The 17179-nt window shown below is 42.0% G+C and overlaps 1 protein-coding gene across 1 annotated transcript in view; it reads right to left on the bottom strand.

Moving 5' to 3' along the window:
• Positions 1-17179, bottom strand: part of ST8SIA6 (ST8 alpha-N-acetyl-neuraminide alpha-2,8-sialyltransferase 6) — a 208335-nt gene that overhangs the window by 90485 nt on the left and 100671 nt on the right. The window contains exon 4 of the mRNA XM_029588758.1: positions 5663-5749. Within this exon, the coding sequence (XP_029444618.1) occupies positions 5663-5749 (87 nt within the window). The remainder of the gene's footprint in view (positions 1-5662; positions 5750-17179) is intronic.

Raw genomic sequence — 17179 nt, 5'->3', positions numbered from 1 at the left:
TATGAAAAGTGACTTCATGGCTCTGGGAGAGAGGGTAAAGGAGACAGGTATACAGATGGTATTCTTCTCCATTCTTCCAGATAAGATAAAGGCTCAGGCAGGGAAGCTCACATTCTGGAGATTAATGAATGGCTGCATAGATGGTGCTGACAAAAGTATTTTGGCTTCATGAACAGTGGGATGTTGTTTTAAGGCATGCTGAGCAGAGATGGCGTGTACCTGTAAAGAAGGGATGTAGTGTCTTTCAGTATAGACTGGCAAACCTACTGAGTTGTTTTAAACTAGGATTCTCAGGGATGGGTGAACAAAGCTCTAAAGTAAGTGAATGTCCTCATGTAAATAAAATATTAAACACTTGTATAGAAATAGGGGAAAAAGGGAAACATCTGGAAAGCTATGTACACTAATGCTCATAGTATGGGAAATAAAATTCTAGATCTAAAGTTAATGGAAGAAACTGACTTGGATGTAGTGGCTATAATGAAGACATGGCACACAGAAAACCAAATCTAGGATATAGTTATACTGAGTTAAAATCTATTCAGGAAGGACAGGGTAGGAAGAAAGAGAGGAGGATGACACGTTAATCAGTTTGGTGACGTGAAATGGAATAACAAAATAAAATTATTATCACCATTATCACTATATAAAAAATAATATTAAAGCAACAAAATAGCAGGGCTTACAGGGTAAGAAGAAGGCACTGTAGATTAATCTAGACAGAGGGAATAGAACATCTATTTATATTGGTGTAATATACATACCTCCATCACAGACAGAAGAGACAATAGAGATTTAATGAAGGATATTCACATTATTGCTGTGAAATGGGAGTTGCTATAGCTAAGAAATTCCAATTTGCCAGATGTTGATTGGGACATCCCAACTACAATTTTTCTAGAAACAGGGAGACCCTGGATTCTCTGTAAGGAGGCCTGTTTCATCACCTGGTAACAGAATCTACATGGGACGAGGTGATACTAGATCTGGTGCTTACCAATGGGGAAAGTGTTTCTAATGCAGTGGATGATCATCTGGGATCCAATGATTACCAGATGATGTGATTCAGTATTAGAGCGCAGGAGATGAAGGTTCATTCAAAGGCCAGGGTTCTAGACTTCAGGAAAACTATTGTTAGTGCGGGGGGCATACCTGAAGCAGTTGTTAGCTGAATGAGAAAATCTAGGAACGTAGAAGAGCAGTAGGCATATTAAAAGGAGATATTATAAGGGCAATTAATCTTTGTATTAGAAACATAAATAAAGAAAAGAGGAAAAAGAAACATCTATGCTTTTCCATAAAAGTAGTTGAAAAGCTAAGGAAAAAAGGTTAGTTCATAAACTACAAGACATTGCAGAAAGAGGAAGAAATGTGACAATATCTGGAAAAGCTAAGAAAAGCTGGAAAAGTAATCAGGAATGCAAAGATGCAAATGGAAGAAAAAAATATCAAGTACACTAAAATAGAGGGACAAGACTTTTTTTTAGATGTGTTAGTGATAGCAGGAAGTGAAAATGTGATATTGTGACACTCAGTGAAAGGGAGGAATATATAGAGACTGATGAGGAAAAAGCAATATTGCTCACCAAATATTTCTATTCAATGTTCACTGTGGAAGGGCCAGGAATAGGATCACATAAAACAAATACAAATAGGATTGAAAGTGAATTAAATCTTATCATGTTTCAGAAAAGTGTGTTCGTGAGAAGCTAGCTAAAGTGATGAGGCTAGATGGGATACATCAGAGAGTTCTAAGGGAAATTCTGGCAGCTCGACTGACTGATTTTTGTTAGAGTCGGGAGTAGTTCCAGAGGACTGGAGACAGGTGGATGTGGTTACTATTCACAAAATGGAATTGAGGAAGCTGGGAATTACAGGCCAGTTAGTCTGAGCTTTGCGGTGAGCAAATTAATGGAATTGCTGCTAGAGCAGAGATAGAGCAGTTTCTGGAATCCAATGGATTAGAAAATCCGAGGTAGTATGGAATTACCAGAGGTAGATCTTGTCAATTTCTTTATTTGAGTGATAAAAGGAGAGTGCTAGATGTGTTGTACTTCAGAAAGACCTTTAGAAGAGTTTCACATAGATGACTTAACAAATATATTGAATGCCCTTGGTATGGGCTTTAAAGTGGCTGACTGGGTGAGTGGGAGGCAACAAAGAATAGTGATAAATGGAGGTCACTCCAAGGAAAGATAAATTACTAACTGTGTGCTGCAGGGATTGGCGCTTGGGCCAATTCTTTTTAATATTTTTGTGAGCTACATTGCAGAAGGAATATCAGAAAAGGGTTGTTTTTTTGCTGATGATATAAAAATCTGCAACAGTATGGAGAGCCAGGAAGGTGTGGAAAACATGAGAAGGGAACTAGAAAAGCTCGAAGAATGGTCTAAGGATTGGCAGCTAAAATATGTTAAAAGAAATGCAGAATTATATATTTAGGATGCAAAATTATACATTTAGGGTGAAATTCTTCTAAACACGAAAAAAGAATGGGACCTGGAGATGAACATATTTGAAATCTTAAGATGGCCAAACAGATGGAAAAGGCAATGGCAAAAGCCAAAAAGATGCATGGGTGCAAAAGGTGAGGAATGGTCAGCAGAAAAAGGAGGTAATATTGCCCCTGTGTAAGTCCCTGGTGGGACCTCGTTTGGAATATTGAACCTGAAACCGAACTATGACTTTGTAAACAGCTGTGATCTTATCTTGGAATATAAGATCACAGCTGTTATGTATTTATTTTGGTATAAAATACCAAAATAAATACATAAATAGATAAATACTGTACACAGTTCTGGAGTAAATCTTGGTTCTCTATAACAAATCTGCCTGCAGAACTGAAGTTCTCAAACTATACATGATTCACATGAACCAGTTCAGTAATTCTTCCTAAGCCTCTCAGGTACTCAAAGAATATCTGCAGTTAGTCCGCTTGTAATTAAGAATCTTACTTAAACCCAAACTCATATATGGACATTACTTTGTCTCCAGAACTATATAGGGTGTAAACCGGTTGGAGTTGGTCCAGAGGGTGGCTGCTAAAATGCTCAGTGCTCCTCGTTCTAAAGCATATGGAGACAGACTTAAAGATCTAAACATGTATAACCTAGAGGAAGTGTGGGATGGGGGAGATATGATAGAGACATTAAAATACTTCCAAGGTTCCCATGCAGTGAAAGTGGGCTTCTTTCAAAGGAAAGGAGGCTGTAAAACAAGGGGACAAGAGATGAGGATGAAAGGGGGTAGACAGGAGTAACCTAAGGAAATATTCCTTTACAAAGAGAGTAATGCATGCATGGAACGGCCTCCTAGTGGAGGTGGTGAAGACAAGGACAGTATCTGAATTCAAGAAAGCATGGGATATACACAGAGGGCATCTGGAAGAGCGGAAGAGGCTGTAAAGCTGAACAGCTGATGTGGACAGTCAGACTAGATAGGCCGTAATAGTCTTTTTCTGCTGCCATATTTCTGTCGAGACCCTTTTTGTCAGTTCTAAAGTGCCCAGTCATTTTAATTTCAAAAGTCTTAAGTTCCTGGATTCTTTTAAATTGTCCTTTAATTATCCTGATCATAAAGTCATTGATGCAGTGGTCTGGTTCCCATAAGTATCACCTTTATTTTCTGCTTGGCCATTGATCTTGTGTCTGTGTGAATTGATTTTGGCATGTTTCACCAGTGTAGCATGTTTCTTCACATTTTCTGCAGAGAATAATATATACCTCGTAAGAGGTGGAACATGAGTAGGATCCCTTGTGTTGAAAATCTTTCCCCATATAGGTGTCTGTGGGATACTGTAATATGTGCTGGCGTAGTTGGCAGTCTGGAAAATACACTGGCACACTGTGGCCCCTGAAGAAGGTTCCCCAGAAACACGAGCCGTGTCGGGCCAACACGCCAGTACCAAGTCCCTGACTGCAAACCATGCTACGATAAGTGTTTATCCTTTTTACTGCCTATAACACTTTGTAACTGACAAGACGTTGTCGGTACTTTGATCACCCAGAGAGACCTATGATTATAATTTTGAGACGGTGCACGCAGAGCTTATCACCGCACTATTGAACTACTGGCATTTAGGGACTAACTCACTAGTACCCTGCCATAGCATATATGAGGTCTCATTACCTAACAAACAGGCTACGGCAAAGATTGATGGTATAATATGATGTTGTTTTAAATAATTGACAAAAGATTGCATCATAAATTCAACAGTCTTATATTTATCGGCGTAGTTGGCAGCATGGAACTTTGCGGGGATATGTGCCATTTTCTTCTTTCTGAGTTTCTATCAGAAGCTTGCTTTTTTGAAAATTTTTCCTTCAGATTAGGTGGTTGCCTGAAGGTCAGGAGCAGTGGGGTAGGGATTATTTCTTAAGCGATTTATCCTCCAGCAGTAGTGGCTGTAGGTCTATTATGATTTAAAAACATAAGAACATACGAAATGCCATACTGGGTCAGACCAAGGGTCCATCCAACCCAGTATCCTGTTTCTAATATTGGCCACTCCAAGTCACAAGTACCTGGTAAGTACCTAAACATTAAATCACAAGCTACTATTGCTTATTAAATACCGAAATAGCAGTTTATGGATTTAACCTCTAGGAACTTATCCAAACCTTTTTAAAACCAAGTAACGCTAACTGCTGAAACCACATCCCCTGGCAATGATTTCCAGAGTTTAACTATACGCTAAGGTGTAGATTTTAAATACTTGCGCAATCGCGTACTTTTGTTCGCGCACCAGTCGCGAACAAAAGTACGCTAGATTTTATAAGATACGTGCGTAGCCGCGCGTATCTTATAAAATCCGGGGTCGGCACGCGCAAGGGGGTGCACATTTGTGCAACCTGCGCACGCTGAGCCCAGCGCACACTGCCTGTTCCCTCCGAGGCCACTCCGATTTCAGAGCGGCCTCGGAGGGAACTTTCCTTTGCCCTCCCCCCACCTTCCCCTCCCTTCCCCTACCTAACCCACCCCCCCGCCCTATCTAAACCCCCCCCCCTACCTTTGTCGGCAAAGTCTTGGGGGGTCAGGAGGGTGGGGGGTTGTAGTAAATTAAATTTAAAGGGTTGGGATGGGTTTTTTTGGGGGAAAACGAATAAATATGTAACTAATGAACGGATCGGGGTCCCCCGAGAACGGGTGCAATGGATTTGGGTCCCGATGAATACGAATACCGAATTTGATGATTCCATCCCTGCTGCACATCCCTAGTTGATGAGACTTTTCAATTCTTCAGTGTATTACTGTCTAGAGGGCTGCCTATGTAAGTCTATGTATCTTTTTCTGAGAGGGTATTAGATCCCGAAAGCTAGTCAAGAATTGCATAAAGTTAGTCTAATTAAAAGAGATCACTTTATATAGTTTTTTGTTTTTTACTTCAAAACCTTTAAAATCCGTGCATTCAAATAGACTAAAATGGCAGCAACACTACTTTATTGTATTTAGGGAGCCTAGTTTTCAGTTCTTATTTGTTTCCCAGAAATTTATCAGTGCTCACTATAACAAGAATAAAAATGGGAGAAATCAGTGGAAAGAAATTGCTCATCATTTTACCGGATCAATATAATTTTGTTCTTGTTGTAAACTGAAAAGGAGGGTCCTTAATCATATTCTATGTATTGTACAGCTTTTTTTTTCATTGGCACAATGTCATTACCTGAACTTTCTGCATTCTTCTGCTTGTTTTTTCCATGTGCAGTTCTGTATTTTCATCACAGTCTGAATGTAATAGTCCTCAGAGTACCTAAAACGAAGAATGAATTATGACGACAGTGTTCTGAATCAGATATCTTTAACATACAATTTCATAATGAAGTTATCACATAGGCAGCTAAAGTTACCAATAGGATGTGACTCAAGAGTTGCAAACCAAAAGTGACTTGAGAAAGATGATATGGAAGCACATACAACAATGATCAGTTAAACATAGGCAAGATACTTTTGTTTAAAGGATATTCCTTTCCTTAATAAAACATTTCAAATTTGCTACAAAGAGAGGTGGCCATGGAAGCTGCTCCTAGGGAAATAGAATGTAAACTTAATAATTGTCCAAATCTTGGAAATAAATCTTGTAATTGTAGAGCTTAGGGCCATTAAAACAAAGATAGAAAGCTCTTACTATTCATGCCCTTTGCCCAATGTTTGAAAATGTTAGTGCTTTCATGCTAGCTTTGGTTTCTGTGCCATGCTAAAATATTTGAACCCCTTACAGTCACAGAGAATTTTAAGGCTCTACAAATGTTAAGACACCCTTGTGAAGTGCATCCATGTGTATAATATCCAAAATAACATGAGAAACTAGGAGGCCAATATTTAGTAAGCCAACAAACGGAAAAGTTATCCAGCTAAAATTAGCCAGATATCTTATCTCGGATATCCAGCATCCTAAAAGTCTCGCTGAATATCCCTAACTTGCTATTTTTGAATATGGCTGGTTGGAATTCTCCGACTCCCTCCTTTTCCTGTGCATATAAAACACCAAGCCTCCATAATGGCCAGCCCCCTTTAGGTTTGTCACTTTTAGGTCAGTGAACATGTTTTCACAACATCTTATAATGCAAAAACAAGCTCCCATAGACCAGTGGTTTCAACTTATGGTCCATGAGGCCATTATAAGGGGTCCTCAGGAAAGCCAAAAAACCCCAAAATCAAACCAGTCTATTTAGGACGTTCTTCTCTGCATGTGCCAGAAGTTAAATGACAGTGATGGGAGCAGTAATGGCCTGCGTAGACAGATCAATGGTGCAGCAGCAGCAGCAGCAATAAGGTGAAAGAAGATGTGTTTCACGGCTCGCAGACCTCCATGAGCCACACTACTCACCCCAAGGTGGCCAGGCCTCCTTCACAAATGCAGCAACATGCTTATATCCCCGCCGGCGTGGCAGGATGCTGCCGGCTGTCTCTAGTTAGCATGCTGACGCTCCCGGAATTAAAGGGCCCATGGCAGGAAAACCCCTGCAGCACCCTTAGATGACATCACCACATGCTCCTGTATAAGGGCAGTCCAGCTGCCCTTCATATACTTCAGCAGTAGGTCCAGCCACACTATAGTGCATGTTGCTTCCAGCCCTCATCTGCCCGGCGTGTTCCAGCCCTCGTCTGCCCAGCCTGTTCCAGCCTTTTGCCTGCCAGCCTGTCTCTGTCCCTATCCATCCCTCTTTCTCTCACTTGGACGGATACTTAGTCTTGACCCTTGATTGGACTCTCAACTCACCTGAATGCTGCTTGCCCCTGACCATAGCCTGCCCTTGGACCACGGCCTTAGTCTACAGCAGAGATCTTCACCAAAGTTCTTTCGGCCCAGCACGCAAAGGCTCAACCCGAGGGGAATGTGGGCTGGTATAGGTGAAGCTCCTGACTGGTCTCTGCTTTGCCTGGGTCTGCCAATCTCACCTCAGCCCAAGGGTCCACAGACAGTTAAGAGAGAGAGGCAGACAAACAGACTGGTGATGGGCGATGAGGGAGAGAGGGACAGGAAGTTGCAGGGGTAAAAAAAAAAATGGTAGGAGAGTAGAGAAAGATTGGTGAGAGGAGGGAGAGACAAGGAGACTGGTGGTGATTGAGTTCAGTTTGGGAGAGGGGAGAGACAACTTGGTAGGGACAGGCTGGAGGGAAGGACAAAGAGAGAGACCGAGGGGAGGGACTGGGAAGAGAGAAAGAGATTGGTAAGGAGGGACTAGTGGAGAAGAGAAAGGGGTGAAAATGGGCTAGAAGAAAGAGATAGAGACTGATGGGCAGGCTAGAGGTGCTAAGAGAAAGAGGAGTAGAGATGGACTGGGGAGATTGAGAAGGGGTCCGCACACTCAAAAAGCTTGGGAATCCCTTCCATAGAAGATTTCTGTTACTTTACAGTATGCATTCTCATGTCTTCATCTCCACAGTTTCTATTAAAGCCACAGGTTGTTGGAAAACCTAGCTGGTTCACATTTAGAGTTAAATGATGTAGTGGCAAATATCTGCAAACTTTCCATATAACAACCAATGCAAAACTGCAACCCCCTCTGTAAGACTTGTGCCGGGGAAATATAATCCAACTGTTTCCACTCCTTGGGGCCAATGCAATACAGTGCGCTCGGCTAACCCGCAGTCAGTCGCGGGATAAATAGACGCTAATCCACCCCCTAATGCAATAGAGGGATTAGCGCCTATTTAACGTGCGTCCAACGCGGAGTGAATGAGTTAGCGCTCATCACTGAGGCTATTACTCATTCACTCCAATGCAAAAAAATAAATGTGCATCTCAGACGCACATTTATCGCTCAGCTATTAATGCCTGCCTGGAGCAGGCGTTAATAGCTGAGCGCACTGAAAAGAAGTGCAGAAAAGCACTGCTTTTCTGTACTTCTTTTAAAAAGTTAAAAAAAAAAAACCCCTCAATTGGCCGCACTGAAGACCGACGGCAATATGATTGGTGTCTGTTTTCATAATTGGCGGACTACAGTTATAAAAACCAACACCGAGTTTATCGGCGTTGGTGTTCATAACCGGCAGAACGCCGGTAACCGCGGGGTCGCGTTAGCAAGGAGGCACTAAGGTCGCGCCCACTTTCCGCGCTTTTTATTGTATCGGCCCCCTTTATATCAAACCAAAGAAAAATTTTTAAAGTGGGAGTGTGGTAGTTTCATATTTTTAGCCATTTACAAACCCGCCATCCCGGCAGTTTATATGGTCTTATATTATCATATAATCATTAACGTACCACCATATAAAGTGAACAAAAACCCCCATCATTAAATCTTTTATTCTTTTTTATGTCTTTTATATCCTTTATATGGTATTGCAAGGCATTCTCTGTGGGAGATTTTTCACACTGTGCACAGCTACTAAGAGACTTCATTTTGTGTTTGTGGTAAACTGAAACACACAAGTAAGTCTTGGTCCCAGATAACAAATGTGCCTGCAGAACTGAAGTTCTCAAACTATACGAGATTCACATGAACCGATTCAGTAATTCTTCCTAAGTCTCTCAGGTACTCAAAGATTATCTGCAGTTAGTCTGCTTGTAACCAAGAATCTTACTTAAACCCAAAGCCATATACGGACATTACTTTGTGATTACAACAACAGTGCAAATCCAAAATCAATATGTAATCTTAGCCAGAAACACAACGCAAACCCACCTTGGTACTCTGTCTCCTTCAGCACATATGAATCACAGAGACTCCATTTTGTTTACTGAAAGAGAATCAATACAATCTTGTAGTTCTTCAGGATCCTCAAATGTTTTGGTGTTATTATCCAAAATGACTTTTCATCTTTGTTGAAAAGATGAATCTGAGTTTGCTTTCATATTTCTCAGTTGCTCTCATTGCTGGAAACATCTTTATTTTCCATGCTGTGACTTAATTTAAAACCATGACAAACAAACAGTTCTGTCTTTCCCACAGAGCAGATGCCCATACCTTGGCTTCTTTTTCGAGATTTCCAGTACTGAGGATATTTCAAGATACGAACAACTGCTACTCTCGAGTATTCTTGGTTGCTGATGTGATGGAAAGGAATTCTGAGGGCAATTTTCAAAGACATTTCCTCTAGTGAAGCAGTGCAGAAATGGGCTATCTGAGGACCGCCTACTCTCTCTGTGAGTACACACACAGTGCCAGTATAGGTGCACGTTTTTCTGCAGAGAGAGGAGGCCTTCCTGGGATCAGCATTAGCATGTTCAAGCACAGTTGCGTGGGAACGTGTGTGCATGTAATGTTGCTGGGAAAAGGACGTGCACAACCAGCAGGTGCAGGTCTGTGTGTGCACTTTTTCCAAACTACTTTTCAAAGGGAAAACTTTCCATTGGCAAACTGATGTAAAGCCGGTGGGTAAAAAATACCTACAGACATGACATGTCTGCACACAGTGTGAAAGATGCACCCCGCTGTGTGCTCTTTCATTCTCAAAGTCCTTCCTAAACTGAATTTCCAGTAGCTTTAACAGAGATTTCTCCATAAATTTCACTTGCATTCTCTCGTTCCATTCCCGCTGGAATCCCCACATTTTCTATTTTCGCAGCTCCTATAATTTGCATCTTTGAAGTCCCTTTTCAGTTCAGCCATGATTTTTATTTTGTCCTATAGCAGATTCACAGCATCTTCCAACAAAGAAGTGTTTTCATCCAATTCATCCATTCTCTTTTGAAATAAAGAGATTGTACTGTAAGAGGAAAGCCACCTCATGGGCGAGATTTATTCCCCCAGAAGGCAGATTTCTCTCACAAGTCTGCCTGGCAGCTGTGGCACCTATAGCAGGGGATTCAGCTTTGCTCCTTAACCACCCCCTCTCCACTTCCACTCTCTTCTGAGCCACCAGTAGTCTCACTCCCTTCTCCTTTCCCACACCCACCCCAACCGCCTCCCCCCAGGTCTCCAGCAGTCTCCCTCCCTCAATCCCTTCTCCCCAGGACATAAAAGACACTTGGCACTAGGACTCTAGCTTCTTCTACCGTTCCACCAGTTTTAAATCATCTAGATCAGTGGTTCTCAACCCTGTCCTGGGGACCCCCCCAGCCAGTCGGGTTTTCAGGCTATCCACAATGAATATGCATGAGAGAAAATTTGCATGTTATGGAGGCAGTGTATGCAAATTTTCTCTCATGCATATTCATTGAGGATAGCCTGAAAACCCGACTGGCTGGGGGGGTCCCCAGGACAGGGTTGAGAACCACTGATCTAGATCCATCTGATTCAAGACAGTCTTGTTCACAAACTCGGGCTTGCAGACGGTGCCAAGTCAACAACGGGTAACATGTTCTTATCAGAAGCTGATCCTGAAAGACCTTTAGAGTGATGCTTCCTCCAATGGTAGTTAGTTAATTTATCTTGCTAACTGACCCATGTGGAATATTCATTACTTGAAAAAGAATTATCTTTGTACCTTCACTATGATATGATCAGGTCCTTTTCTACAATGGGTTTTTTTGGCTTTTGAAAATTAAATTGGTTTTCTCAGCCCAAACGCCTATATTAGATCTTTCAGCTGTCTCTCGATAGTCCTGCTGGATTCCACCAGGACCTACCGACTCTTTATTTGCTGCTTTTGAACATTTAGTTTATTTGATCTATCTTAGGCTGAATCCCAATACCACCTCCCCTTTCAGAATTTATCCAATAAAAATAAGGCAGCTTCTAATATCATTAAACCAGCCGATAAAGATAGTGGTATTGCTATTCTGAATTGACTTGTCTATTTAGCTCGGGTTTAAAGACAATTGTCTAACCATGACTTCTGTCCTGAACTCTAGCAATCTACAGTATTTTCTCCTTAGTGCAAACAGGACTAGATAATCATTTTTTGCCCTCTAATGAGGCTGATTTTCTCATTGAACCTTACCCTTGTATGCCAATATTTTATGCTTACCAAAAATGCACAAATTCCTTACACATCCACCAGGCTACCCATCGTATCAGGTATTGGCTTATTACTTGAGCCACTCTCAGTTTTCGTGGATCATTTTTAAAAAAAATCTGGTCTTTTTGGCTGCCATATACAACCCTGACTCAGGCCATATGATCACAGGTCCTATATTGTTTCAATAGCTCATGTACTGTATAGTATTTTTGGATGATACTTATATAGATCTAATAAAAGCTAAACATTGCCTGCCCATAATATGGTTTACCCCAAGTGACAAATCTGCCATATCAAAACAATACTAACAGCAACAACTTTACCCAGGAAAGAGCAGCACTGTAATTATTACATCAGGCCCTAGAAGACCAATATACCTCCTATGGAAAACAGAAGATGGACTGCTATAGACCCCTATACACAGAAACTATACATAAGCAAAATCCCCTGCTTTGATCACACATACAGAACATAGATAGATCCTTACCAAAGACAAAATAAGGGACCAACAATCAAAATTAAGAAAAATAAAACATCAATCCTAAAAGTAAAACGATAATAATAAAATTTCAAAACAAGTGATGAATGCAACATCCAATAATTAAAACCATCTTAAAAAATGTTACACAATTTCTTCTCAAAACACTAATTTATTTCAAAACAGCAGACAAATCAAATAACATCCAATAATGAAACTAATAATACTTTTAAAAATCTCACACTCTCCATACCTGGGATTTTCATTATTTCCAGCCACTCTGAGATTGATATGGACTGGAGGAAATGGGGCTGCACAACTTTATCCTCTCTCTCACACATACACACACACACACACATACACGCACACACAAGTACACAGGCTCTCACATACATACCCTCTCTTTTTCTCTCACACAAACAGGGTTACACACACACACACACACACACACACACACACATGGTCACATGCAGGCTCTCTCTCTCTCTCTCACACACACACACACACATACACACACACATAAAACCTCTCTCTCTCTCTCTCTCTCTCTCACACACACACACACACACACACACAGGCTCTCATACACAGGTTCTATCTCCCTAACATGCAGACACACACAGGCTCTCTCCCTCATATATATACAAACACACCGACCCTCTCCTCCTCGTACTCACAAACATACACACACAAACACACAGTGGCCCCTCTCCCTCACACACAGACTCTCTCTCCTTCCCTCACACACTCAAAAGCTGTCACACACAGCCTTTCTCTCTCTCATACATATACACAGGTGCTGTCTTGCAACACACACAAACATGCACACAGGATCTCTCCATACACACACACAGGCTCTCACCCAAACACACACACACACATACAGGCTCTATCTCCCCAATATAAACACAGTCTCTCTCTTCCTCCCTCACATACACAAAGGCTCTCTCTTCCTCATACACACACACAGATTCTCTCACATACACCCTTTCTCTCTCTCTCATACACACACACACACACACACACACACATATACACACAGACACACAAGCTCGCACATATATTCTCAGGGCCTAGGCCTCTTCTTCAATCGCCAGCAGAATGAGGTCTGCTGGTGGCTGCAGAGTACCCTCCCTCTCTCTTTGACTGCCGCAGGATGGCTCCATTGCAGCCTGTCGGATCTGCTAATCTTCAGCCACCAGCGGGACGGGGGTCTGCTGGTGGCTGAAATGTTTGGTGTTTAACCAAACACTTCCTGCTGCCACAGGGATGGTCTTCCAGAAAGAGCAGTGAGACTGGTTCTGCAGTAGCAGGACATGACGTTTGGTTAAATGCAACTCCTGCTACTTGCAGGGGGTGGGTGTGTAGGGAGATGTATCACCAGTGATTGGATCATGCAGGGGTTTGGTTTATCCCTGCCTGATCCAGTGTACAAAAATTGGAGTGGCACTTGCCAAACCATTGTGACACCTAGGAGAGGGGTTTAATTGAGTCCCTAGAAGGCCCTGACTGCATGCTTCTGCTGGAAGCAAGCTCTCTAGCTCCTCTCCTCCTCCTATCCCTACCCAGAGTACACACTTTCGCCCAAATTTTAAAAGCCGTGTGTGTGTAAAAATCGGGGGTTGTGTGTGTGTGGCTGGGCCCTGCTCGCACCGCTTGCATTTCGAAAGGCCCCGGTCACACGCATAACCCCTGATACATGCACAAGTGCCAGGCCTGAAGAAAGGGGTGGGACGGGGGGCAGGGTGGGGGGGCGGACCGGGACAATGCCATTAGATGCTGTCCCAGGGAAGCGCGTGCTGGAGTTTACTTCTGCCTCGGAGGAGCAGTAAGTATTAAAAAAAAACATTGAGGACAGATAGGTTCAGTTTAGGTGTTGGGGAAGAGAAGGGAAGAGGGAGGAAGGATAAGGTTAGGGAAGTTCCCTCCCAGTCCACTCCTTAATTGGAGCGGACTGATAGGGAAACTGGGAAAAAGGCCAATCGCTTCACCGCACATAATTGAAAAATTCCCCTCCCTGCACACACGAATGGGGCACCCGCTTGCAGATACACACGCCGATTATAAAATCAGGCATGCATGTGCGCACGGATATCGTATTTTATAACATACATGCGGTGACGTGCGCATGTTATAAAATAGCTGTGAACCGCGCGCACATGGACGCGCATGCATATGTTTTAAAGTCGACCCCTATATGTAATAAGAACACAATATGTCACATTGTGATTTGTAAACTATGCTTTTTTTTCATCTTTTATAGATGATTGTTAACAAGCATTATCAATGTACTATTAAATGTTTTTAGCTTCAAATTTTTATTTTTGCTGCTGTATGGTTTTTGGTGGATGATGGGGCTCCTGGTCAGTTGACGCCATGAACTTCTCAACAGATAACTGGCAAAAAGAGCTGCTGTGAGTTCCTACTCAGTGGATTGTTTCATCTTCATAGGGAGAACAAAGATAGTTTATTGTGGGTTTTAGTTCTCCTAGGTGGGAGACTGAGATGGTGAGCTCCTAGAATAAATAAACACATCCCAACACTTTAGTGTGTGGATTCATAGGTTGACCCTTCTAGGGCAAGTTTGTCCTTTTGCTACTCCAGTGTGGTTTATTTTCCTAGGAAAGGACCTTGCGGTCTCTAGGATTGAGACCTGGGTGAAGTAAAGAAGACAGGGTGCCTTTTCCTATTTGTTGCCATTTTTTTTAAACTTCATTTTGAAAGAGGAAGGGTTTTTGTTTTCCATCCTTCCTTCCTGTGGTTTTGGTTTCCCCCTTTGCCTAAGAGTTGTTTTTTTGGTTTTTTTTTACATTTGCCTGAGTACCCTAGGGTCCAAGGACTCCGTTTTACTACAATCTCAAGAAGAGGTGTCTCCTACAGATCAAGAACCTATGGACATCAAAATCCTTTTGGAGGAATGAATCTTCATTTGTTCTTATGGAAAAGGGGCAGGTAAAGCTGGAAAAAGACCAGTGGCACCATGGTGATGTATCCACAACCATCTCAATAAAATCCTCAAGGGAAGAGAGGAGTATAAAGCTGCCACCCAGGAATGAAACAAAGGGAGAAACCACAATAAAGGTAAGCAAAAGGACTTGAAATTCATACATCTAAATTGGATTAAACTCATGTCGACCAGCTCTTGGGAGGAAGGTCAAAAACTACCCCAATGAATGGAATGGGGAAGGACCCCAATAATTAATTGGAATTGGCTTTAACCTTATAACAACATGACTGGAAGAGTAAAGTCACAAATTTATTGAAGATCTGAGGCAGTGATAACAGCCTTGTAAACATCAAGAGCTGTAAGGAACCTGTTCGTTACATAACTTTACTGGGTCACTACATGGCGAACTAGCCTTGTAATCTACAGGGGGCTATGCTTTTAATGGGTTTAGGTTTAATGTGAGAGGTTTTAAATTCATTGCTATATTTTACAATGGAGAACATTCTGGCCTGGGCAATGTTAGGCAAGGGACACTTGGGGGAATGGCTAGTGTGGGAGGAGTAAATCGGTAGCCCTTTTCTTTTGGGAGGAATTATAATGGGGAGATCAAATGTTTACGCTATGTGTTAACGTTGGGAAAATTCCAGAGTATAGGGGCAAGGATAGCACAAGTAGGAGTGTGTCAGTAGTAGCATTAATGGCAGAGTGACTCTGAGCCAATGGCAGTGCATGCTTGGAGTGGTATAAAAACTGGTGTTTGCCCTTGGGAAAGAGCTGGTCATCAAACAAAGGGATCTCAGGAGGCTGTGAGATTCTGGAGGAACCAAGCTGGGGAGTTTGGAATACAGACTTAAGGTACCATCTCCAGTGGTGCCCTGGAAGTTAAGAGTGCATGTGGAGAGAATGAAAAGAGAACCATCTGGAAGTTACCATTGGCTTTTGGAAAAAGAAGAGCAATCAAGTAGAAGTTGTGTTCCAGATGTGAGAGAAAAAAAAGAAATTTGGAGTTTGGAATTTGGACACAGGAACTGTGGTAGGTGGGCCAGCTGGACTTGGGGAAGAGGTGCCAGGCTGGCTATTTAATTGCAGAGCTTGGACCCACAAATGCCCAAGGGAAGTGGGTGCATTGTCCTGAAGCAGCTTCTGGTGTGCGAGGACTGAAGTGTGAGCTGCTCCTGGTGTAAGAATATTGATCTGTCTGAGAAAGGGAGCATACACCAGGGGCTCCCCAAGGGTCATAGACAGGAAAGACTTTGGAAAGAGACTTTGGGGAGGGAGAAGTGAGAGAAAAACTGTCCCTGAGAAAACATTGTGGAGAGACACTGTGGGAAAGTGAGCTAGAGCTGCAGAAAATAGCAAAGAAAAGTAAACGTGTAACAGCTGGGAAGTGGAAAATATTGGACTATGATTTTCTTTGTGATCTGACCAAGATGCAAGTGACTATGGATATGGATTGTGATTTGAAACACATGTTTTTTTTCTACTGCTGTTTTGTGTGTCTTAAAATAAAGGTTTTAATTTTTGGAGCACAAATGACGAGTGGATATTGGAATTTTTTGTATTTTGTGGGAATATATTCAGCCTGAGATCTTTAGGCCTCTCTGAGACGGTCATTAATTGGTTTGAGTTTTTTTTATCCAACAAATCTCAGCAAGTAAGAACTGGGCCTGCTTTTTCTGACTGGAATGATGTGACAAATGGAGTTCCTCAGGGCTCTCGGCTTTATCGGCAACCCTTTTACAAGATCTTTTCCTGTCTCAATGTTAACTAAGCTGACATTCAATTCTTCTTTCAAAAATAATCATCCTAGTCAGAAACCTTTCAAACTGGTATCATTATACTTGCAAGCTGTAAATAACTGGTTTCTTTTTAATAAATTACTCCTGAATATTAAAAAGTCAGAAATTGTAATTCTCAGTAAATTTCCTCTCAGGGATGTTCCAGATACATTTCAATCCAGTCAGCGTGTCCGGAACTTAGGTATGATCATTGACACTGACTCGCGGGGACTTCATTCCCTGCTTGAACCCTCTGACTTTAGCCATTAGGTCTGTAGAAACTGGATTATTGGAATTTGATTTATAATGGCCTACCATGAAGCGCATTGCTGCCCTTGTAACTGGTGCAGAATACTGCAGCACGTATACTTTTCTCCGGTCTCGGTTGCCCTGCATTGGCTACCAATAAAATTTAAGTGTAAATTCAAATTTGCATCATTAATACATAAGATCACCTATGGCGGCTCTGACTTCTGATTGAACTTAGTATTGTAGGTTTATAAACCATCACATTCTTTAAGATGAGAGAGCAAATGCCTCTTCAGGTTCCATCAATAAAGAATGCACATCTAGAATCACCAGAGAGAGCATTCTCTGATGCTGGACCTGTTGTAAACCGCCACCTCTGCGGGG

The sequence above is a fragment of the Rhinatrema bivittatum genome, chromosome 2, assembly GCF_901001135.1.
Source record: "Rhinatrema bivittatum chromosome 2, aRhiBiv1.1, whole genome shotgun sequence".
Lineage (NCBI taxonomy): Eukaryota > Metazoa > Chordata > Amphibia > Gymnophiona > Rhinatrematidae > Rhinatrema > Rhinatrema bivittatum.
This window is presented reverse-complemented; position numbering and strand designations above follow the sequence as displayed.